Source organism: Prinia subflava, chromosome 17 (assembly GCF_021018805.1).
Source record: "Prinia subflava isolate CZ2003 ecotype Zambia chromosome 17, Cam_Psub_1.2, whole genome shotgun sequence".
Classification (NCBI taxonomy): Eukaryota; Metazoa; Chordata; class Aves; order Passeriformes; family Cisticolidae; genus Prinia; species Prinia subflava.
This window is the reverse complement of record NC_086263.1, coordinates 5,337,786-5,362,435: the sequence shown is the minus strand read 5'-3', so window position 1 is coordinate 5,362,435 and position 24,650 is coordinate 5,337,786. Positions and strand designations below refer to the sequence as shown.

Here is a 24,650-nt window from a genome sequence, read left to right as displayed (position 1 = left end):
TGCTGACTGCAGCCAGGAAAGGCAAAATTTACTCAGCTGTGAAGACTGTGACTTTATTTTCTCCAATATTTGAAGAAAATCTAGCAATGAGAATTATGAAATGGGGTGATAGCCTTTTCATGGATCCTCTTTGTGATGGAGACTGATAGGAGGAGTTATTAAAGTTATTTCAAACTATTTAAAGTAGTGTGTTTTTCATTTTACTGGTAGGGGAAACAGTAAATAGAGTGAATATTGATTTTCTGCTATATGATGTTCCAGAAAGTGTGTTTGAATCTTACACAGGTCTCAGTTTCTGAGTAAACATGTTCCTGTTTTTCTATGCAGAAGGGTGGTTTTTCCCTATCCTAGGAACTGTGTCAGCTCTAAAAATTATTTTCACCAATGTTTAGGACACGAGGAGTAGGAAGAGTATTTTAATATATTTTTTGAGTATATTTGAGTATCTTAATATACTTAAATATTTGTGTGGTCCCAACCGTTTTCTGATACATTATTTTTTTACATTGATTTTTTTTCTTTTCTCCCTGTACCAGACTTAGACAATAATGATCTCTGTCCCTGTGGGTGTGTGATACTCTCTGGTGTCTTTTACCCAAGGCAGCAGAGACTTCAGGACAGAAACTCACTGCTGGAACCCAGTCCTGGCTGAATGTGGCAGAGCTGCTGCCCAGGCACTGCCAGCAGCATCCCAGCATCACAATGTCACCATGCTGCTGTCTGCACCATCCCTTTTTCACATGCTCACCTTCCCTTCCATCCCTCAGGCTTCTCAGGTAGACAAACCTCACCTGAAAAACATCCCAGAGGAATAAAATAAGAGACAAAGTTAGTGCAGAGCTGTCTCAGCCCTTCTCACAGCCCCATGGGGACAAAAGTGGTTTTGCTGCACACTCACTAGACTGGTACAGTTAGGGATTCTAAACAAATCTGTTCTTAAACATTTTAGTGTGGCTGCATTGCCTCTTCCCTGGCAGGGATCCTGGGGAGGAACTCTCTGGTGCCTGTGTTGGGGAGCTGTGTAGTCTGGGATCTCCTGGCCACCAGGACCAGGCTGAACCCACAAGATGTGCATGCACACTACCATGACATGGCTTGTTCTGGCCTTGGGGCTTGTTCCTGAGGATGGCAGACCAGAGGATTCTTAGCTGAGCTACACATAAAACATTGCTCTAGATAAAAATAACAAGGGTACTGTTAAATATATTCCTGTCTTTGTGTTTTTTACTGATCTCACCTCTCTCTTGATAGTGGGTCTGACCCAGCTTGGTAAGGTCGTGGAGCTATTAGAATGTGGCTAAACAAGTAAATTGAATCAAAACAATCTTTCACAAAGGGCTTCACTGCTGTTCCTGCGTGCAATGTTTGCTCTGCCTGTGTGTCCCATTCCCTCTGTGATTGCAGTTGAAGTAGATGCAGCTTTTGGGGTAGTGATTGCTCTAACACAACACTTAGTACAGTTTTCTGTTAAACACGTACTTGTATATGGAGGTTTCATTTTATACCTGAGGAATGTAGGTGCCTCAAGGTTAGCGTGCTTGTTTTCAATTCCAACACTTGATTTTTACCTTGCCTGAAAAGCTTGAGCTTTCCCTTGCTGTGGTCTGTGTTGGCTTTTGAGCTCTAACACAGCAGCCACAAATAACAGCAGCAGCGCCTGTGGTTCTGGACAGCTCTGTCCTGTTCAGCACAGCCCCGGGGCCGTGGCTCTGGAAATCACAGCGCAGTAAATAGTTTTGTTGATGTGTAAGTAGGCACGGAATGAGCCCCGCACACGTGCCCATGCTGGCGCTGCGGTTTTCAGGCACCACAGCACAGCGTGACCCCGTGGGCCTGGCTGTGAGCACAGGGTGGATGTGCTGAGCCAGACAGACTGGTTTGTGCACACATGATAATCAGGGAGGGCACTCATGCTCCCCACAGCTCCCTTTGCTCATTAGTGGGCTCTGAACATGTGCTGCCTGCAGTAGGCTGGCTGGACTAGGGGTACTAACACTTAAAAAGAACTTTTTCCCTAGAAGTCTAAAGTGCATCATCAGTGGTGTTTTCCAAGCTGCCGTGTGAGAGGATGTGATGGAGGGTTTGTACCACGTGGAGTTGCCAGATTTGGGGTGGCATTGGGGTGGCAGGTGTCCCTGGAGCAGCTCTGCAGGCTGTGGGGTGTGCTCTGGATGCATCACAGGTCTGATTGCACGTGTAGGGACTGCCTGGCAGTGCAGCAGATCACACAGAGCTCTGGAAAGCAGCAGCTGCCAGTGGGGATAGTTGTGCTGCCAGGATTGAGCAGGTCTGTCAGGTAAAATGCAACATTTTCTGTTCAGCCAAGGAGTTTGGTTATCTAAGTTTGCTTCCATACTCTCTGTTCCATGAGTTGTTTGGTTATGTAAGAAAAACCAGACTTGTGGGACATGTATATTTATGTAGTTCTTATCCTTTAGACTTCAGTTAAATTAAGGCAATTTCAGCCTGAGGGTTAGGAGGTAACCATTAGTTTTACAGTGTTGATGGAGCACTTGCCTCCTGCTGGAGCATGAGGACACTGAGAGGGGTCTAGGGGTCACAAGCACAAACTTGTGCACAGCAGGGTGGGATATACTGGAAATTGTGCTGAGAGAAGAAAAAAACAGAAATGCAATTGTTAATTGGGCTCGTAATCTGTAAAAAAAATTATATATATATATGTATATATCTAGAAGTTTCTCCATTAAAGTGTAGGCCTGTCATCCCATCAGATGCAGAGCATTTTCTTTCTTAATTATTTCAGTCAATTTTGTATCTTTTGGTCATTAATTGATATTGATGTAGGTTCATAATTCTGTCTCAATCACAAACCTTCTGTTTCATTTATTTCTGAGTGATCCATTTGGAATAGACTCCAGATATTAGCCTGAGGTGCTTAAAAACATGCATAGAAAGTGTCAGGCAGTGAGACTGGGACGTGGCCTGTGCATTGGGATAACCAGAAAGTGGAGCCTTGCCTGTCCAAAAGGGCATCTGGGGTCTCTGGGTGCCTCACAGAACTGGTGTGGGGATCAAGTTATTTTTGAGTGGTTTCTGACTCTGTACCCTGCCAACTGCATCTTGCTGGAATGCTGGCAGATGAAATACCCTCAGAGGATTTATTATTTTCTTTGCCAGTACACGTATGCCTCATAAATTTCCATGGTTATAGAACTCTGTAATGTGAACTGTTTTCCCCTATTGAAAATGTTGATTAGGGAGGAAACACAGGGAATAATTGTTCTGAGTAACACTTGAGCCACATAAATATTTCAGGGGATTTCAGTAGCCTTAAAAGGCTCAAAGTTGCACATGAACAAACTTAACCACAATTGTGCCTGGAGTTTTGTGATGTGAGAGGAAGGCTGAAAAGGGGAGAACTTTTCAAAAGTGCCTGGGGATTTACATATGTATAACTTCTTTATAATAGTATGACGCTGTATAACCCATTTGCCTTGTAGATGAGCCTTAAGATACTTAGACACAAGACACATGAGAGATTTTCATGTTTTGGTATAAACATTTTCTGCCAATATGAAACAAATTCTGGAATAAATTCACTGGGGATGCTCCAGCATGGACGCAATGGCAGAGGCAAAGCTTCAGACTTGCAAAAGCACTGAAGCAGGAGCTGGGTTCCAAAGCAGAGAGAGCAAGCACTGGAAGGGACAGAAAGTTCCCTTTTCAGCCATACATTGTATTTTATGCATCAGCTCACTGTGACTGAGCATGTTAACAAGTTTAGGATGAGATCTATGAAACAGAGTTCCCAGCCCTGGCTAATGGAGGAGTGATGAAGGCAGCAGGAACTTGCAGTGACCAGCACAATGGTTCTATGCTGGGGACCATAAAACATTGAATAGATAATATCTGCTTTCTGGCCCAAGCCAGCTAACTTGTTGTCAAAGCTAAATCTGCAGAAATATTTGATACTAGTAGGGTTTATTGTCTAAGAAAGAGTCATGGGAGCCATTCAAGTGACAAATTGAGGAGTGCTTTGTTTTTGAAAGGCATAAGGTTTTTCATTTGTATTTGGAGATTTAAAGGGGGGGCAAGAACACCAGAAACAGCTTTTAACTCTTCTTGCTCTCTACCCTATTACTGTCACTTCTGTTAGAAAATTTAAGGTTTGATTTATGAATGTCTGTACACCCTTTCTTGTGAGCTCCTCCAAGCTAATGTTTTTTCCCATGTGTTTCTTTATATATTCCTTTTCCCTTTCCTTTCCTTTTCTAATTTGCTGTTGCCTTTTGGTCTCACTGTCCTTTCTAATTTCCCTGTAAAAAGGGCGTCTCCTCACTGTCCACTAAAAGGAGTGGTGGCTCTTTTTCATAGACAGTTAACCTGTGGGACTCCTTGCCACAGGATACTGCAGAGGATAAAATATTATATGAGCTCAAGAAGGGCCTGAAAAAATCTCATAGGAGGTTATTAAATACCACAAAGCAACCTTTAGTTTGCCATTTCTTTAAATGAGGATGAGGGAAATGTGTTGAGAGTAAGCACCACTGTGCACTCACCTTATATTTAACTCTGACCTAGGCAGCCACACCTGGCTACCAGTGTTGGACCAAGTAAAGTCATCCTGATGTCCCCTAGTTTTACTGCAAGGGTCCTTTGTGATGTCCCTTTACACTTTCCTGTACCCTTATCACAGCTGTGTGAAGACTGGGGACACCAACACTTGCTCCTGGAGGTGACCTGTTGTGTCCTTGGCTTCAAGGAAGGAGCTGGGCTTTGGGAGTTGGTGTCTGTGTGTCTGCTCTGGGTTCTGGCACTGTGGGGACAGCTGGCAGTGGCTTTGGGAGCAGCTGGGCAGTGCTGTGACACAGTGTCCCTGCTGCCACAGAAACAGCCAGGGCTGGAGCCTGGCACTCACACAGAAAGCAGCCAGCAGACCAAAAGCAAGGCGAGATGCTGGGCGTCTCCTCGCAGGCTGGTGCTGGCTCAGTGCTCTGGATGTGCTGCGGGATCAGCTGCACAGGGCTGGGTGTAACAGTGTCCCACAGGACACTGCCACCTGTCTGTTTGGTGACAGGCTGAGGTGTCCTGCCCAGGTGAGAACCCCCCCCTTTCCTGCTGTCATTTAAAATACCTGCTTACATTAGCCAGTACTAGAGTGCACAGCAACTTAAGTTACTGGGCAACACTTGCACTGAATTACCACCATCATCTTCAACCATCGTCTTCATCCTTAGCTGGGAAGAGCTCCCAGAGCAGGATGCTTGTCTGGGACCTGTCACTGCTTGTCCATACTCACCATGAGCTGGGGAGAGTCTTCCACCTCTTGCAATCTGTTCTTTAAACAAAAGGAGTTGGATAAGTGAGATTTTATAAGCAAACTGAAGGCTTGGACTTTCCCTGTTAGAGAGTGTGAGGGAGGGTGTGCTGGTCTTGGGACAGCTCCGTGCCATTCCCAGCACTGCCCTGAGGAAGTCACCTTGCCACTGCCTGCTGGTGTGTCCTGCTCCCACTGAAGTACTTTTGTCCAAGAGGCAGGATGGAACCTGGTCCTTCCCATGTGGTTGTGCACTCTGAGCAAGCCCAGGTGAACGCTGTCCCCATGGCAGCTGACTACATCTGGTTACTCCTGTACATCTCCTGTGCTCACATACCAGCAGAGGACCCTGGCTAGCTCTGTTCCTGGCAGTTTGGAGCAAAAGGTTTGTGCATCATCAATCATGGCAAATACTGGGTATCCAGCAAGAGAAGATCCTGATTGCTCTGTATTTTTGATAAAATGAGCCACAGGGCATCACCATATATCGTTCAGTATAAGCCTAAACCAGTTGAAACATGTACTTGTTCTGACTAACCACTCCGTTCCTTCACCTAAACTTTTCTTTTTCTTTTTTAAGTGTACCCAGCAGCTTTCATAAACAGTGGAAGATATGGGACTGCAGGAAATCCTGATCTCTATCAATGTGCTGTATAGGCTGCTGATGACCAAATTCCTCCCCATCCCTCTCTGTGGTCTCTGCTGTGCAGGGTGGGTTCGTGCTGCCCAGGCAGCATTTCCTTCAGACACAGACACAGCTCACTGCAGGAGCAGAAGGGCACCCACGGCATTTGGGGACAAATTGTTCAGTGCTGAGATTGCTTGGAAATAGCTGCTGCTGTTTGTAAATGAAACCCTGTTTTAATCCAAATTAATTTGTACACCCAAGGAAGCTATAGGAATTTTCCTTGTTGAGTTTTGCTTACCTTACAACCAGGCTTTTACTGGACCTGACTGGGCAATGTCCTGGTCTCCATGAAGTGACAAACCCCTCCAGTGTGTGGGCACTCCAAGAGCGTCACGTTTACACCGTAATCCTCTGTGACATGTCTCACGCGTGTTGCAACTCCTCTGAGTTTCAGTGCTAATTGAAATACCAGTATTAATTGTGGAAATTTAGTCATGCAAACTAAGCTGGAAGGGGAAGCTCTGGGAAGCCGCTGTTTCGTAACTGTTTGTGTTTTGTAAGTGCTTCACCCTGTGGTGCTGGGACACTCACAGTGTTGGGATCCTTGTGTGCACTTGGGTACCAGGGCCAGAGAGGGCTTTGGGAAGAGCTCCAGGTGGGAGCAGTGCTCTGGCTGGTGCTCAGGCACCTCAGAGAGGGAGCTGGGAGCTGCTGTAGGACTGGGGATACCCTCAGTCCCTCACCTTTATCAGGGCAGGGAGCAGGGAGTTCTGGTGCCTTCACTCTCTCAGTAAATGGGAGCAAGGGGCTGTGGATCTTCTGGCTGAGAAAAGGTTTTCTAAGTGTCAGCAGAAGAGCAGGAGGGGTTTATCTGCACAGCTTCCTTAGAGAAGGAAAGAAATGCAGCTGTGCAAAATAAATTTGGAAACCAGGTTTGAAAGTGAAAATTAAAAAAAGGTAGAAGAATTTCTGGTGTTGTTTCTAAATCCAGGAAAACCCCAGAAAACAATCAAATTTTCAGATGTCTTTTAGACATATTTTTTCAGATTCTTTTTAGAGATTGAAATGGAAGAGAACTTGTAGAACCTGCATCTGAAAACAGCTGCTCTTGGGGAGCTTTGTTCTGTCTTTGAGAAAACCCCTCATTTTCTAGGCAAACATAGCCAGAGCTGTCCTGTTCATGGAGCGTTGTGGTAGTATCTGAAAGCAGCTCCTCCAGACAGGGTCATTTTCAGACTAAGGAGGCTTGAAAAATGCATTTTCTCCATGCTGGAGCACCAAAGGATGCAGAGCAGCATTCCCTGGGGATGAACTCTGTGCCCGTTCACTGGAGATGTTGCAGTCTGTGATGTGACAAAGAAACCATTCCTAGGTGGAGAGATTTCATGGAGTCTGTCACCCTGCCACAGCTGTTTGGACTATTTCCAGGCATTTACATTAATTAAAAGTGAGACAAGATTTCTGTGATAGTGTTGTGCTGGTCAGAATGGATAACTTCCCCAAATGTGTTATTTTTAGGGTATCCCTAGAGATATGGGGCAGACTTTAAGAGAAATAGGATATGTAGCTATGTAGAGAAATTATGATGACATTTATATACTCCCAATCTTACCACTTCAATAGCTGTTAAAGGTGTTTTTTATGGAGAATTTCAGAAATTTCTCCTGCATGTATTGTGCTCTTTGTAGTTCACTTGTTACAGGTGCTTTGTAGGTCACTTGTTACAGATGACATTTTGGGGTCTCTCTGCACACATTGGCCAATTTTTCTAAAAAAGGTTTGGTAAAAAAATCAGATATTTTTGCTTTGAAGTGTTAAATTAGTCTATTGTTGCCATGATGCTACTGTAATTTATTTTATTTATATTCCAGTTCGGTGCATTCCTAAACGCATAACATAAATACAAAAAAACCAAAAAAACAAAACAAAAAAAAATCACATTGGAGAAAGATAAATGATGCATGTTGAAATATGGGGAGATTTCAGGGTAATGTGGCACGTGGCTGGAGTTTCCTAAAGAGCCTGAAAACATCACCACCTTACGTCATGTTACATTCATTCTGTAAATCCCCACAGGCACATGTTTTACTGGCTCAAGCAGCAGAGAGCTCCTGTGTGTGCTGTCCCTGCTCCCTGGGATCTCACTCTGCTGGGCTTTCTGCAGTGCTCTTTGCTGCTGGGGAGTGCTGGCTGCCTTCAGGAGGCTCAGGGGGATGGATGCTCCTGGCAGCTCGGGGTGGGGCACTGGTGCTGCTGTCTGGGCTTTGTGGGATGCTGTCCTTGCCATGGCCAAGTGGAGAGTGGTGGCTGGGCTGGAGGGACAGGGGAAAACCTAATGGAAGTGGGTTGGGAGATGTAGGGTGCTTCTGAGAGTTGTAGGAAAGTGGGTTTGTTCAGCTAGTCACAGAGCCAAAAAGAGAGGAAGAATCTGTGGGTGCTGAGGAAGGGCTGGTAGGCAGCCATCCGTGGGGTGATTCTTGATTTGCAGGGAGTCAGTTCAGCACCGGGGGTAACATCTGGAAAACATCTCTGAAGACTGCTGGTAACTGCCTTAGGAAGGCAAAGCATTTGTGAGGAGGTGGCTGGGAGGGCTGGGGCGTGGGTTTTGTTTTGTTTTGAGTTTTTGCTGTACGCTTCCTATGTCAACACTGTCCGGCCTCTGAGTGCCTCCGGCTGCGCCTGCAAGAGGGGAGGGTGTCTCTGCTCCTGCAGGAGGGCTGCCAAGGGAAATGAGCTAATCCCTGCATGAACAACGTCAAGAAGTGGCCACACCAGCACAGACTGAAATAGCCAAGCTGCACCTTTGTCTTTGTAAACGTCCAGATGAACTGCTCTTCTGCTGAGGGTCGTGGGAGCAGGAGCTGCTGACATCCTGCTGTACGCACACACTAAAACTTGGTTCAGGCTCCGATGCTTCTCACTGCACCTGATTTTTACAATTATCAGAGAGGCCCAAGAGGCAGAGCGATGAGTCAGTGCACTCTGCTATGCAGAGATGCAACATGCTGCCCATACAGACTGAGCTGCAGCACAGGCTTCCCCTGGCTGCTGGCCTGCATCTCCCGTGCCACGGCGTGCCTGTGCTGGGGGTGAGTCAAGTGTAGGTGCTGCTGGCTGCCTCCAGCTGTGTTTGGGTCAGCTCTCCCCCAGCTCTGTTTGGGTCAGCTCTGTGTGTGTTTGGGTCAGCTCTCCCCCAGCTCTGTGTGTGTTTGGGTCAGCTCTCACCCAGCTCTGTGTGTGTTTGGGGCAGCTCTCACCCAGTTCTGTGTGTTTGGGCCAGCTCTCACCCAGCTCTGTGTGTGTTTGGGGCAGCTATCACTGAGCTCTGTGTGTTTGGGTCAGCTCTCACCCAGCTCTGTTTGGGTCAGCTCTGTGTGTGTTTGGGTCAGCTCTGTGTGTGTTTGGGCCAGCTCTCCCCCAGCTCTGTGTGTGTTTGGGCCAGCTCTCCCCCAGCTCTGTGTGTGTTTGGGTCAGCTCTCCCCCAGCTCTGTGTGTTTGGGTCAGCTCTCCCCCAGCTCTGTGTGTTTGGGCCAGCTCTCCCCCAGCTCTGTGTGTTTGGGTCAGCTCTCACCCAGCTCTGTGTGTGTTTGGGTCAGCTCTCACCCAGTTCTGTGTGTTTGGGCCAGCTCTCACCCAGCTCTGTGTGTGTTTGGGTCAGCTCTCACCCAGTTCTGTGTGTTTGGGCCAGCTCTCACCCAGCTCTGTGTGTGTTTGGGTCAGCTCTCACCCAGCTCTGTGTGTGTTTGGGGCAGCTATCACTGAGCTCTGTGTGTTTGGGTCAGCTCTCACCCAGCTCTGTGTGTGTTTGGGGCAGCTATCACTGAGCTCTGTGTGTTTGGGTCAGCTCTCACCCAGCTCTGTGTGTGTTTGGGGCAGCTATCACTGAGCTCTGTGTGTTTGGGTCAGCTCTCACCCAGCTCTGTGTGTGTTTGGGTCAGCTCTCCCCCAGCTCTGTGTGTGTTTGGGGCAGCTATCACTGAGCTCTGTGTGTTTGGGTCAGCTCTCACCCAGCTCTGAGCACAGCACAGAGCTCGTGTAATAGAAGTGATGAGAGTCGAGGCTATTCACCTACCTTTGCCGTGGGCAGAGAACAAAAAGGGTATTTGTACAGCCAAACGGTACTGAATGTTCTACATCACTGTTTTATTTCATGTTTAAGGAGCAGAGGGCACCAAAATAATATAGATGGGAACAATAACACACAGTAGCACACTTCTAAGTCCATTTAGTCTTTTTTATTTGTAAATATTTTTGTGGTTTGTCTGTGTTTTAAAGAAAGGAGGGAAAATTCTCCTGCCTCTCGAGCCTTGTTTGAGGAAGGGAATGGGCAGCACTCTGTGATTGTAATGCAGTAGATGGGTGAATACTCTGCATTTTGCTTGTCACCTGACAAGCTAGTTTGTATTTAGATGAGGAGAGAACGTGTGTGATTCTGAAAGCTGTGTTTTCACTTTTGCAGAGGCCAGCTTGTGTGTGCTGAGTTATCAGAATTAGGTTTTAATTGTTTGCTCATTTTTCCTGTGGCTTAGTCCTGCCGTGTCAGATGCATTCCTTGAAAGCTAGGTGTCCAAAGGAGAGGTCTTTAGAAAACTGAGACTTCCTCTGTACCAGCCAGCACAGCAGGTCTGTTTTGAGGAGGAAGAAGTTTGGCAAATCCCAAGCCTTTGGTGTTATCATCTTGGTCTGAGCTGAGCACTGTGCTGTGACACTGGGCAGGGCATTAGCTCATGGGTGACAGATACCATCCATATTTGAAATGCCATCCCTAAAGCTGGGGTTTTGTTCTCAGCTGAGTTGTTCTTGAGAGCAGTGAGGAAAGCTCAAGCTGGTAGAGGAGGGAGTATGACTGAATATTCACTTCTATCTTCTGAGCACCCTGAGCAATTAAAGACAAAAGCCTTTGTTCCCTGGTGACTTCATTCTTAAGAAGCCTTTTTAATTTTAGTCTTTATTTTCAGGAAGAAATAATATGGGTTTGTCATTGACAAGAAGGCTGCATCTCTCAAATGTCATGTCAGGGATCCACTCCATAATTCATGGGCTGGGGAGTGTGGGTGTCAAGAGGAGGGTGCATAATGGATATAAGAGATTTCAGTTCAGTTAAACTATTGGTCTTAAAGGCAGCTTTTCTTGCCTTCATGATATTTTCTTGATTCAGGTCGCCACATTTTTTGCTAACTCATCCAGATAACCAGATATTTTTAGTCTTTTGAAGTAAGACTGTAGTGGGTTATTGGTTATTTTTGCACATCATCTTCTTTCAGTGTGGATGGCGACTTGTATAGTAATATCAGAGCAGTGCTGATTATTTCCTCTTCCTTTTGCCACTGCTGCTGTAAGCCATGCATTTGTGTGTATGGAAGTGCTGCTGATTCTGATCCTGCTCTTTGCATGGATTCCGGGAGCTCTGCCTGTTGTGTGGTAAGACATGTATTGCTGTTGGTGTGCTGAGAAAGGATCTCCTCTCTCCTCTGCTGTAGGGCCTCAACAAAGCAAACCTGAGGCTGCTGGGGGTCTGAATGAAGGTGTCCTAGTTGCTGGGAGATTGTGGCAGCCTCAGACCTCTCAAAGTGGATTCCTGGGTCTGCCAGATGTCCCCAGGCAGGAGGGGTCACCTCCTCAGGGCTGGCCACTGCCTCCCAGCTTTGTCTGAGCTCCTGTCCCAGGCAGAGTAAATCAGCTGTCTGGCTGGCTCAGACTGAAGGGAATTAAAAAGCACACCTCCGATTCTCTTCTCACAGTCAAGCTGAAGGTGTTATGAGCTGACAGAGCTGTGTTAATAAGTGAGCAGCAGCAGCAATGAAGTTATCATGGTGATCACACAGCAAAACCAACCTGCAGCACTGGAGGTGCAGCTTTATCTCAGCATTTCTTCTTCTTCAAGGACTTCTTTCTTGTAATGTGTGTTTGTGTGCGGATGCAGGAGCTCCTCTGTGCTGCCTGTGGTCAAAGCCCATCAGTCTGGGAGGTGTGTGGGGCACACTGAGAGCTGGGGCTCAGCTGTGCCTCAGAGCCTGCGAGTGAGGCAGCAGTGAGCAAACACATTAGTTATGGAGTCATCTGTTCGCAGCGGAGCTTCCTAGTACGGCTGACAAAAGCTGTGACATTCAAAAATAAATAAACTTTACAAAACATGAACTCACTGATACAGAGCAGGAGCTTATGGTGGAACTGTGTCCGTGTGTACGTCTGCAGGAAGTGAGTCATGTTCTTACAAAATCAGCATTGCAAGTATTTGTGACTTTCATGACAATTCCCACTCTGGGCTAAATCAGATCTCTTCCTCTCTGCAGGCTCTCCTCAGGCCTCAGGAATGTCTTCTGAGCCCGCTTCGTCCTCCTCGCAGCCGTGCCCTGCCTCCCCGCCGTCGCCCAGCTCGCTGCACCTGCCGGAGGGCCGGCGGCCGCGGGAGCGCTCCCCGTCGCCCATGAGGGGGTACCTGATCCCCAGCCCGCTGCCCACCCGCCGCACCCGGACCTTCTCCGCGTGAGTACCGGCAGCCCTGCTGCCTCACAGTGCCGGCCCCTCAGCGCCTGCCCTCAGTTCCTGCCCCTCAGCGCCTGCCCTCAGTGCCTGCCCTCAGTGCCTGCCCCTCAGTGCCTGCCCCTCACCGCTGACCCTCAGTGCCTGCCCTCAGTGCCGGCCCCTCACCGCTGCCCCTCAGTGCCTGCCCTCAGTGCCTGCCCCTCAGTGCCTGCCCCTCAGTGCCTGCCCCTCAGCACCTGCCCCTCAGTGCCTGCCCCTCAGCACCTGCCCCTCAGTGCCTGCCCCTCAGTGCCTGCCCCTCAGTGCCTGCCCCTCACTGCCTGCCCCTCACTGCCTGCCCCTCACCGCTGCCCCTCAGTGCCTGCCCTCAGTGCCTGCCCCTCAGTGCCTGCCCTCAGTGCCTGCCCTCAGTGCCTGCCCCTCAGTGCCTGCCCCTCAGTGCCTGCCCCTCAGCGCCTGCCCTCAGTGCCTGCCCCTCACCATGTGCCCCTCACCGCCTGCCCCTCACCATGTGCCCCTCACCATGTGCCCCTCACCATGTGCCCCTCACCGCTGCCCCTCACCATGTGCCCCTCACCATGTGCCCCTCACCGCTGCCCCTCACCATGTGCCCCTCACCGCCTGCCCCTCACCATGTGCCCCTCACCATGTGCCCCTCACCATGTGCCCCTCACCGCTGCCCCTCACCATGTGCCCCTCAGTGCCTGCCCTCAGTGCCTGCCCTCAGTGCCTGCCCCTCAGTGCCTGCCCCTCAGCGCCTGTCCCTCAGTGCCTGCCCCTCACCATGTGCCCCTCACCATGTGCCCCTCACCGCTGCCCCTCACCGCCGGGGCTGCCCCAGGGAGCCGGGCCCTCAGGGCTGCTCCTAGCCGGAGAGCCTGTGTTACTCTTCTCCTTCAAGTTCTGATGCCTTTAGGCTCTTAGCCCAAAAAGTCCTGTAGTTTTCCGAGGCTCTGTTTTAGCAAAGGGTGTAGGATCGTGGCAGGAAGGAGAAATGCTGCTGCCTTCTGGAAGCATCTCCTTCAGAAGGCACTCTCATCATGCCACAGCCATTCCCAGTCCATGCACACAACACACGCCTCAGCGGAGGAAAGAAAGGAAGGGCCTCCTCTATGATATTTTCCAGCAAGGTTTATTTCAGCATGCCGAAGGGAGCAGGTACAGAAGATGAAGAAACGTGCCCTCCACTGGGGTTAAGTATGGGGTCAGGAACCACTGGTCTGAGGGCACAGGGGTGGTGCAAAGGCAGGGCAAGGGGCAGCGAACCTAAGGGGGATGAGGGAAGGACAACTGGGGAGGGCAGGGTCAAGTGGCCAACGGGGGAAGCAATCCAGGACAGATTTGCAGTATTTCTGCAGGGTACCATGGAGGAAGTCCTCGTTCAGCCTGGACATTCTTCCAGGGCAAGGCCTGGAAGTTTCCCTGAGGGGATTTTTAGGGTTCCCACAAAGGTCTCTTGACACTTTAAGACAAGAGTTTTACAGGGAGGGGAAAATCCACCAAGATTTTTCAGAACAGTGTTCCTTGTCTGAAGCTTTGCTTCACTTCAGACATTGGGTTGTGGCTTTCAGGTCCAGTTCCTGTTGGTTTTTCCTTCTCAGATCCAGAATTTTTTTTAGCATGGTCTCTCACTGCCCCTGAAGCACTGGACCAAACCCACTGGAAGTTTTAGGTTTTTTACTCCTGACACCTGTGCTAATGTCATCAAGGTTACATTTTAGGAATACTCCATCCCTTTTCAGAGAAAAGTGATTCCTTGTTTCCTTTTCTTATTCAGCTTTCATATCTTCATCTTAAGATTGCTCAAATCGACCTGTTAAGGAATATGCTGGTTATCAGGGTGTGACCCCTGATCTCTTTCTCTAAGGTTTTTTGTATGAGGTTTTCCATGAAAGGAGGTAATATTTGTTGTTTTCTGTAGTTATTTGAGGCAGTGATCTTCCAGCAGAGCTGGCTTTCCCTGAGCTTTCCTGTGGCCCCGTGGTGCTGTGCAGGCTCCTGTGAGCCCTGTCCAAAGGGAACTGCTCCCCAGTGCATGAGCAGAGGATGGTGTGGCCAGGTTTGGTCATTGCAGAGAATTCCCAGTGCCTATGAGTGACCTCCCGGTGAGGGGCTGAGCTGAAGAAGGCAGTGTGGGCTGCTTTGTTCATCTCAGAGCCTTTGAATCAGGGTATAGTGTGAGGCTTCTGCCACAGCCTTTTATTTCTGTATGAGGCAGGTCAGGCAGTGCTGAATGAGTGCTGTAGGCAGTAGGATCTCAGCCCCACAGCCAGCCTGTTTTGGGCCACTTGCTCTGGTTGGTGTGCTTTTCCCCTTTTTCTTCTTGCAGTGTTATCCAGCTCTTTTCTTCCAGAGTTATCCATGAGGATTTAAATAATAACAGTCTCACTGATGCCTCATATTATTACTTCTGAATTCAAAATGAGGCAAAAAAGAAGAGGAGCAGAAGAAAAGTTTATATGTTGTCAGTTCCAAAAGCCTTCAAATACCCTGAACTTCCTGATGGAAGTAGATTGCTAAAAGGAACATAATTGACTTAATAATTGGGGTTGCCCTTGAAAAGCATGTCCAAGCTAGCTTGCTTCAGTGCTGTGTTAATAATGAACTCTTTGTAAATCTTCTCAGCTGTTAATCTTAGTTTGGTTCTTGCAAAAAGAAAGAATTTTTTATTTGGCTTCCACAGTTCTTTAATCATTAATTAGTGTAGGAATCTTGCTGTATTTGCTTGCCCTGAAAACCAAAATAGCTCTGAATTTTTTTTGTGTATGTGTCCTCTTTATACAAGAGGAGCTCTAGGTGAGCAGTTGTATAAAGAGATGAATGTGACAGGCAGTGGCTTATTATTCAGTGGAATTATTTAATTTTGATTCACTGGAAGTGGGGAGCCTCATCCCCCACAGTGCCTTATCTCTTTGAAAGATGCAATAGAACTTTAATAGCTTGTTTAGGACAGTGAGTGCTTTTCTGTGTAACAGGCTCTTATGAGGTCAGGTATGTTGACAGCTTTATAGAGCTGGAAATTAAGTGATTTAATGGAGATTTCTTTCTTTAGCACTTCCAACTGCATTTCTTTATGTTAGTTTGATTTAAGGAACAAAGCTGTTACCATTTTTTTTAAACTATTTTATTTAGACTTCAGTAAAATTTAAACATTTGGGACAGTGATGTCCAAGTTGCCATGATGCATATAACCAAATGGCTGCACAGGCATTGTGTTTGAGGAATTGCACCAAAATCCTCTTCCAACATGGACCCTACTGGATACTCCTGGCATGAGGAAGGTTCTGATCTAGCAATGCTCAGAGTAAACCCCATGAGATGTCTAAACCAGTTGGTTTTCATGAGTGGAAGTGTTTCAGTGAGTTTGGATCCCTGGAAGTTGCAGTCAGTGTATTTGATGGAGAAAAGGATTTAAGCACACAGTTTTCAGGACAAGTCATTTCTTTTGATGGCAGTAAGTCACCCTAAAGGTGATTCTGCAAATGTGACTCATTTTCAAATACAGGTGCCATGGCAATGCAGGAGGAGTTCAGACATGAGTCTTGCTGTTAGGCACTACATTTCACACTTCCTGTGAAGTCTCTGAAAGCACAACACTTAGGTGCACACTGGCACTCCCAAACTCATCAAAGGTAGGAGATTCTCACATTTAGGGTGGTGTCTGGAGGAAAACTTGGTGCAGTGGTAGAGCAGTTGAATTCAAGATGGCAACTGATGCATTCTAGTGCTAGCAAGCATCTTCTTCACCTCTGTGTCCCTTCCAAAGGCCTCAGGCAAAACATGTGCAGCGTGTGAAAGGGAGTGCAGAGCAGAGTGCTCCCCGGCAGGGAGTGCTTGGCCCTTCTGCTCTGTGTGCTCTGGTGACAAAGGGGACTGTGCTCAGTGCTGACCTGCTCTTTGTGCTCCCTCCTGCAGCACGGTGAGAGCGTCCGAGGGGCCCATCTACAAAGGGGTCTGCAAGTGCTTCTGCCGCTCTAAGGGCCACGGCTTCATCACCCCCGCCGACGGAGGGCCCGACATCTTCGTGCACATCTCAGAGTGAGTCCTGTGGAGCCCGGGAGGGCTGCGGCTCTGCTTCGCCTTCGTTACCCTGCGCTTTCACAGAGCATTCACAGAATCACTGGGTTGGAAGAGACCTCCAAGACTGAGTCCAACCCATGCCCTAACACCTCAGCTGAACGTGGCACTGAGTGCCACATCCAGTCTTTGTTTAAACACATCCAGGGATGGTGACTCCACCACCTCCCCAGGCAGGCCATTCCAGTACTTTATCACCCTTTCCATAAAAAACTTTTTTCTAATATCCAACCTGTACTTCCCTTGGTGCAGCTTAAGGCTGTGTCCTCTTGTTCTGTCAGTGCTGCCTGGAGACAGAGACCAACCCCACCTGAGCACAGGCACCTTTCAAGGAGTTGTAGAGTGATAAGGTCACCTCTGAGTCTCCTTTTCTCCAGGCTGAACACCCCCAGCTCCCTCAGCCCCTCCTCACAGGGTTTGTGCTCCAAGCCCCTCTCCAGCCTCGCTGCCTCCTCTGGACGTGCTCAAGCTTCTGATGTTTCCAACTCAAGGCTGGTTTTTAATCTGTCACCCCTACCCCTGCAAAGAAGGGTTATGCAGTTGTTACTGGCAGCAATAGATTATGCAGGTCTTTTCCTGTGTTATTATAAATCTGCTAAAGTTCAAAACTAGAAAATTATCCCTAAATCTCTTAGAATAAGCTATGAGTTTTGCCCAGAAACTTGCATTCACCTGAAGCAAATATTCCATGCAGTGTCTAGTTTTAATTTAAAGATTTATAATGCTAAAAAGTCATTACTTTTACTTTGCACTGCTTGTACCATTATTAAACGAAAGGTTAATTGCCTTTACTGTTGGGAAAAGTCACACTTTATTACTTCCTTGAATTTATCTAGCTTAGGTTGTGAGCAGTTTATAGTTAAAGCTTTCTCTGTTGAAGGGTTCATTAGTACCGCAGCCCTTTTTGTCCTGAACACACTGAGAACCACCCCCTCTGAATTTACCTTTTGATAAACTAAGCAGATAAAGCTTTTTAAGTCCCTTGTTGAGAGTTTTTCTCCAGTCTAAGCCAGTCTTTGCAGCATACTTAGAAAAGAGACTGAAGAATTTAAGTGTAATTTTAAGACCATATGCTGTACACACACTTTCAGAGTAAGAAGATAAAATCTCTTCCAGTTCTGCTCTGTTTCTCTCTGTGTACATCCCATAATCACATTAGCCCTTTATCCCCAGTCTTTGCAGAGTTACTTACCTGCTTACCTAAGCATCCTCTGCAGTGTCCAAGTTTGGTGCAGTCCCAGATCCAGCCTGGCATTCCCAGCTGTGTGTGCATTCCTGATTCCTGGATGTGCAGCTCCTGCTTTGGTTGCAGAGCAGCACATCCCACTGGGACAGGCCCTGCAGGAATCCCAGCACACCCCATGCCTGCACTGCCCTTGGTGTTTATGGCTTGGCTAATCTGCAAGGTTTAATGGGCAATTTTAATATTTGTTCCTGGGTTGAGATGTTGACCAGTGTTGGGGCTGTTGGTCTCAGAGGGGGTGTGTGTTAAGACTGCTCGATGTTTATTCTCCTGTAACCTTTCTAGATCTATCACCAGTTTTATTTTACCTATTGTTCCCAGTATTGAGGCTGTATAACCCTTATTTGTTGTTCAGAATGGTTATCCAGTGACAAGTCAACAAAAGCCTTACCAAGCCTGCTTGCATTGCCCCAGCTGTCTTTCCTGGTTGTGTGTGCAGAACGTGTCCTTGGAGAAGGAGCACTTGGCTTTCCTCCAGGTTTCTGGAATGTTACTGCACCACTGGCACTGAGAACCCAAAGCTTTGTTGGGCTCTTGGGTGTAAATATGCTCAGTGGTCTGACTTGTGTTGAACCCAAGGAAGTGTCATTTAATGTCTCTGCTCTCTTTTGTCTAATGCAAATGCATTGTTTTTCCTCATTTCCTCAATAACTTAAAAATAGCATTTCCTATGTCACAATTAAAAAAATTTAACTGTGAACATCTAGTCTGACCTATACAGTTACTGATCAGCAGGGGTTTAGTTACAACAGCCTTCTCACAGAAACATGAATTTTCAGCCTTCTAATGAATTCCTTTTAAAGAACTGTCTATTTTCGGTCCTCTTTTTTTTCCCCTGTACGTTTTCTCTTCCAATTAGTTCAGTAAAATTTTCTTCAGTTATGTGAAATTAATCCTTTTAAAACCTAGAGATTACTTTTTGATTGGGGTTGCTGTCTTGTTTGTCTGTACAAAATGTGAACTGCTCTTTCAGGTTCCTATCCTACAGCCCAACACATCTTTCTGTCTTGGCCCACACCCAGAACTTGATTCACAAGGTGCTCCTGCCCTCATTTCCCCTCCAGCCAGTAGAAACTCCAGGGATGGTTTTTCTGTTTCCCTGTTTAAGACTCCCATATGCCTCCTATGCTGAAGCCCCAAATGACATTACAAAAATAACTTTGTGTGCTGTGATTTTGGGTGCTCTGTGCGAGGCCCTTTGACAGGAGTCTCCCCTCCCGTGGGCTGTGCTCTGGGCTATTGATCCCATCTGCTCTCACACTGCTTTGACTGGGAGCCATCAATAGGCTGTATTTGAGTATTTGAATAACAGTGCTCTCCCCTTCCCTCCACCCGCTCCCTCCACCCTAAAGCACCACTGAAGAGTCACCAAGGCTGTAAAGGTTTATGGCCAGCCACACTTTGGGAGGTGTTTTCAGTGTGTTTGTTTTGCTGATGCAGGAGGCTCTCTGCTCTCTGCCCTCGCACCACCTTTGTGTGGGAAGCTGGAGCACACGAGGGCTGAGAGGGGCAAAGCTGCTCTGTGGGCAGAGGGTGAGAGGCTCTGGCCCCTCAGACTGAGCTCCCAGCCCCCAGTGCCCACCCACGGGACCAGTCTGGCTCTTTGCTCTCGGCCAGTTTCAATCCAGTGCTCACAGCAGGAGCTGGAGGAGGAGGCTCCACGTGCTGTCCTGCAGAGTGCTGTGGTGTCCCTGCAGTGCAGCAGGAGAAGGTTGGAGGAGACCTCCTGTGCCCCATCCACTGCTGGGAGGCACCTGTGCCTTTCAAAGAGGCTTTGCCCAACCCACGCTTGGCAATTCCTGTGCTGAGGATCCACTGCCTCCCTGGGCCATCTCTTCCTGCCACAAACAGACCTGGTTCTGAGCCCTTTCTGGTGTTTAACTGGCTTGGCTTTCAATAAGGACCTTCCCCTCTCCTTCCACCTCCACAGCAGGCCAACCATGCCCTTCTTGTAGAAATTGTGTGTTCAAAGACTCTCTTCCGTGCTCCTTCAGAAACATCTTAGCACGGTTAGTTCATATGGATTTTGTAGGACTGAAGTGTTCTGTGTTTTTACCACTTCCCTAGGTCAATTCTGCTCTCTTGAAGTCAACAGCAGCTTTTCTATTGTACCAGGAGTGGGCCACTGCTTTAAATGTTTCACATGTAGGTACTGTCTCAGAGCTTCAGTTCAAAAATAGCTGATGTTTCTGCCTCAACCTGTTAGTGAGAAGTGCTATTATTGAAGTACTGAAGGTTTCAGCACATTGTGTTCTTTAATTACTTGGAGTATATTTGAGTTGTTGGAAGCAGCTTTTAGTGCTGGAGGGTGATGGTATCACAGTCTTAATTCTGATGCAAGGTAACACTGGAAGGACAAATTAGTAATGCCTTTCATTTCAGTTTATTTCACAGTGAATTTGATAGATTGCTCTTTATTAACTGGAATTGCTTTTTGTGGCAGCATTCTGTAACCAGGCCTGTGGCTCAGGGGACTCCAGTGACTGGTTTGCACAGTGTGAGTTTTGACATCCTCCTCATGTTTATCAAGTTATTCTTTTCTACCTGTTTATTCAGTTAAATCTGAGTGTGAGAGAGATGTTAGTCTGTTCACTCAGTGTGGTATAGGCATCTACTCACGAAATGAAAGCGGATTGTTTCTCCCAAATTCTTCCCAAAAGCTGGGATTTCAGGAACTTGGATAAAATGGTTATGCCAGTTTGGATTTGCCAAGATAGACGGTTCCTCTGTGTTCATCACGAAGCTGTGATGATTAGAGAAGGTTTTAAGCATTGGGACCAGCTGCCTATCTTGTGGATTATTATAATTTCCAACATAAACATTTAATTTGAGGAATTAAATTGTCTTCTTCCCTAAGCTTTGAGGAGCTGTGAGGCTACACTTTAGTGAAAATGTCTTCCATAGGATGGCTTGTCTGTTTCCTGTAAGTTTCTTTATTTTTTGTAAGATAATAACAACACTTAGGTTGGCATTTTCTTTCTATAAGCGAGCATTGGCACAAAAATGAAGTCAAATATATGTGGCATTCAAAAGCTTCACTTGGTGTCAGCAAAATTTTCTGTGTATCTGTGCATGAATGTGGACATCTTTTGAGTGGAACTTGCACCAAAGATGCTTTATTGTGTTGGACTTGTGAGATGTGGGTAGAAATATGGGATCACAGAATTGTTAGGGCTGGAAGGAACCTCTGGAGATCATCTAGTCCAACACCCCTGCCAAGTGAGGGTCACCTAGACCAGGTTACACAGGAACACATCCAGGTGGGTTTGGAATGTCTCCAGACAGGGAGAGTTCATCCCCTCCCTGGGCAGTTCCAGTCACCTGCAACGTAGAAAATTCCTTCCTCATGGTGAAGTGGAGCTTCTTGTGATTTAGTGTCTGGCCATTGCTCCTTGTCCTGTTGCTGGGCACCACTGGAAAGAGTCTGGCACCATCCTCTTGGCATCTACCTTTGAGATAATTAAATCTAATTAAATCTCCTCTCAGTCTTCTCCAAACTAAACGGGCCCAGCTCCTGCAGTTTCTCCTCATAAGAGATGCTGCAGACCCCTCACCACCCTTGTGGCCTCTGCTGGGCCCTCTCTGGTAGCTCCTTGTCATTCTTGTCCTGCAGAGCCCAGACCTCGGCACAGCACTGCAGATGTGCCTCAGCAGGACTGAGCAGAGGGCAGGGTCACCTCCCTGACCTGCTGGCCACACTCTTCCCCATGGATCCCAGGGTCCCATTGGCCCTCCTGGCCCCCAGGACACACTGCTGGCTCATGGTCACCTTGTCACCCCCCAGCACCCCGAGGTCCTTCTCTGCAGAGCTGCTCTGCAGTGGGTCAGCCCCAGCCTGTCCTGGTGCTTGGGGTTATCCCTCCCCAGCTGCAGGACCCTGCACTGGCCTTTGCTGAACCTCTGCTCTCAGCCCAGTTCTCCAGCCTGTCAGGGTCTGACTGAATGGCAGCACAGCTTTTGAAAGGTGCTTTTTCTCTGCCTGGCTTGTTTTAATGAGTAGCTCTGAAGGCTGCAGAGATGATTTGTTTTGGTGTTTGATAACACTTGTGTGGAGCCACTTCTCCTTTTTACCTGATTGGGTGCAAGTGAGTCCTTCTTCCTTTGCTTACTGGAGACAGTTCTCAACTTGGTATAAATAGTTGTGCTAGGGAAATGTCATGGCTCTTTGGTGTGATGAGGTTTTGTTTTTCTCAGATTTCTACTTCACTCCTCTCTAGAACAAACACAAAGTGTGCTTGCTGTAGTGAATATAAACCCCTATCTGGCAAGCATGGAGGCAGAGGAGTTACTGAGGTAGTAATTCCAGATAACATCTCTGGAAAGCAGGAAGCAAAGGCAAATTCATTTGCCTGGAGTGAAACTTTTAAAAAGCCCATAATTACATTTTTAATAGTGATGTACTGTTAATGCTTTCATTTCCACCAGCCTGTAAGATGGTCCATTGTCACCAAATTGATGGTGGTGTTACAGCATCAGGGTGAGAGCTTTATCCTCTTGTATGACACCTCTTTGGCTTGTATTCTATCCTAGGAGTAAGTCAGCTCTCGTAGACACTCCCTGGTGTGGTTGTTGCTGGCACAGTGGCTCTGGTGGCCTCCCTCTCACTCTCTTGCTGTTCCACCTGTAGCTGTGGGATGTTCCCAGAGAGCAGACAGGGGCTCCCTGCAGTGCTGGCTGTTGATGTCCCCTGCCAGGTGCTGCCTATACAGACAGCTCCACATCAGCTTCCCTTCCCAGCTGGGGTGCAGAGGGCTGGGGGAGGTGAGGAACCTGGAGCAGCAGATCAAGTGTTGTGCACTAGAGCACTGCACCCACTCTTCTGCTTCCCTGGTGCATTTGGGAGTGGGCACACGATGGAGCCTGGTTTGTGCTCCAGCCTTTTGCATTTATCTGGGATTTGGCCTGAAGCCTGTGTACCTGCAAGGGCAAGGCAAGGAGGTGGCTCACCAGAGAGCAGTGATGGATGAATGACCACACTCTTGGCTTTTTTATTTTATTTTGCAAAAGCAGCATATATAATGAAAGAGAAAAAAAAAACGTGCAGTGCTTGTGGGTTTTCTGCAGTTTGCCAGCACTTGGCTCTGAAAGGGAGAATGCTGCATTGCAGAGAGGCCTTCAGGCTGTCCTTCAGGCTGGATTCCTGACCCTGTGGGTAGTGATGGCTCTGGAGAATTGATGCTGTGCTTCCCCCAGGGACACTGACACACAGCACCCCTGGGTCCCCAGGGAGATCCTGTGCTTGCTGTGCTTTACTTGCACTTTGTGGTGTGATCTCAGGTTATGCCTCCAGTGTCTGTAATCAGCAGTGCTGAACACTTGAGGGCTCTGGCTGGGCTCCCAGGTGGGGATGGTCCCATTCTGCTGTTGCATTCCAGCTGCTGGCTGTGCTGGAGATGTTCTGTCAGCTGCATTTTCCTGCAGGGAGAACCCAGCTGTGTCCCTGCTGCACCGGGGAGCTGGCTCTGAGCTATTTGTGTCCATGGAGAGATCATCTTTTCACGCTCCTTCCTTTTTTCTGTTTTTCTGCCAGATCACTGTTTGGTGCAAAGCATTAATGTCCATCTCCTGGCTTCTCTGTGGTGCAGTTCCTCTGGTGGAGTGGAACAATATGGGTTGGAAATTACCTGATAATTCTAAATGATCTGAGAGCAGAATCTGAGCTGAGAGAACAAATTTCTCTGGCCTCTCTGGCTTTTCTGTGAACTTCCAGCAAAAAAGTTTCTGCTGAGCTGGTCTGGGGGTGCTGGGAAGCCAAATCTCAGCTTTCTGCTTGCCTTTAAAATACTGGATGACTTACGTGCTTTGTACAGCACACATCCTTCCTGATGCACTCCCTTTCTGATGCTTTGTCACAGGGTGAGGTGTCTGAAATAAGTAGATTATCTGGGGCAGGAAGGAGAGGCAGCAGAATTCCAGTCTTTCTTGAGAGGGGTTTGGAAATGAAGAGAGCATGGATAATCTTTTTCCTAAGGGTTCTCCACCTTCCCAGTTGGCTCAGAAAATTCACTTTGCAGTGGTGCATGCAGGAGAGTCAGGTTGCTGTGGTCATTGTTGCAGCTAAGTCTTCCCAGAATCTTCCCCTAAATTATATGACTGTAATAGGTCAGAGCCAAGGCTGGCACGTTCTCAGCCAGCCCTGTGATACTGGGGTGGGCTGGCAGGATGGCCTGGAGACTCTAGAAGTAAATAAAGGTCAGGCAGATCAGCCTGTGGGTTGGAAAGGTGCCAGGCAGTGGGCACTGCACACAGTGGCTACTCGAGGATGGGGGTTCTTGGTGCCCAGTGAGCACAGCGTGTAGCTGCCCTGGGCTGTGGTTTCCAGGTGCACACAGTAGGTGGGATTGCACACAGTAGGTGGGATTGCACACAGGCCGGGTGTTTGCTGGAACAGGTGCCTTCTTTGTCTTTGAGCCCACACAGGCATCCTTGGAGAGCTCTCTCCTGTTCCTTCCTCAGAGTGTGCTGTGCTGGCTGGGCCTGAGTTAACTGCTGGCAGTAGATATGGAGCCATAACTGCCCCTGAATGGGGACTCAAACACCATGACCCAGAACTGGGCAAGAGGATGGTGCAGCCACTGAACTGGGAGAGAAGGGCAGCTCCTGGGAAGTTTTCTCTGCAACAGCACAGGGACCAGGGCAATCCTGGAGCAGAGATCTTGGACATTAACTGTTGGGATTCTTTGGCATCTGAGCCTCTTTACTCTTGTTTGTCCCAGCCACGAGTGTGACTGGTGGGGAGAGGCAGCCAGGTCCATAAGGTCACTGCTGGCTTTGCTGGGGGGTGCTGGGGCCGTTGGCTTGCACAGGGATTGCATGGGAGGGCATTTGGGATTAGTAACTCACAATGGTTCATTATTCTGTTGTATCTTGCTGTTAAAAACCTCAGGCTTCTTGAGACAAATGTTGAGGTGTTAAATGAACTTTAAGAAGCCCACGAG

General features: G+C 47.9%; 1 protein-coding gene across 3 annotated transcripts in view; it reads left to right on the top strand.

Annotated features, from left to right (window-relative positions):
• The window catches only part of CARHSP1 (calcium regulated heat stable protein 1), a 36,635-nt gene that overhangs the window by 5,592 nt on the left and 6,393 nt on the right, over positions 1 to 24,650 (top strand). For all 3 annotated transcript variants that reach the window (XM_063414017.1, XM_063414019.1, XM_063414018.1), the window contains exons 2-3: positions 12,200 to 12,392; positions 16,308 to 16,430. In XM_063414017.1, coding sequence (XP_063270087.1) covers positions 12,200 to 12,392; positions 16,308 to 16,430 — 316 coding nt within the window. The remainder of the gene's footprint in view (positions 1 to 12,199; positions 12,393 to 16,307; positions 16,431 to 24,650) is intronic.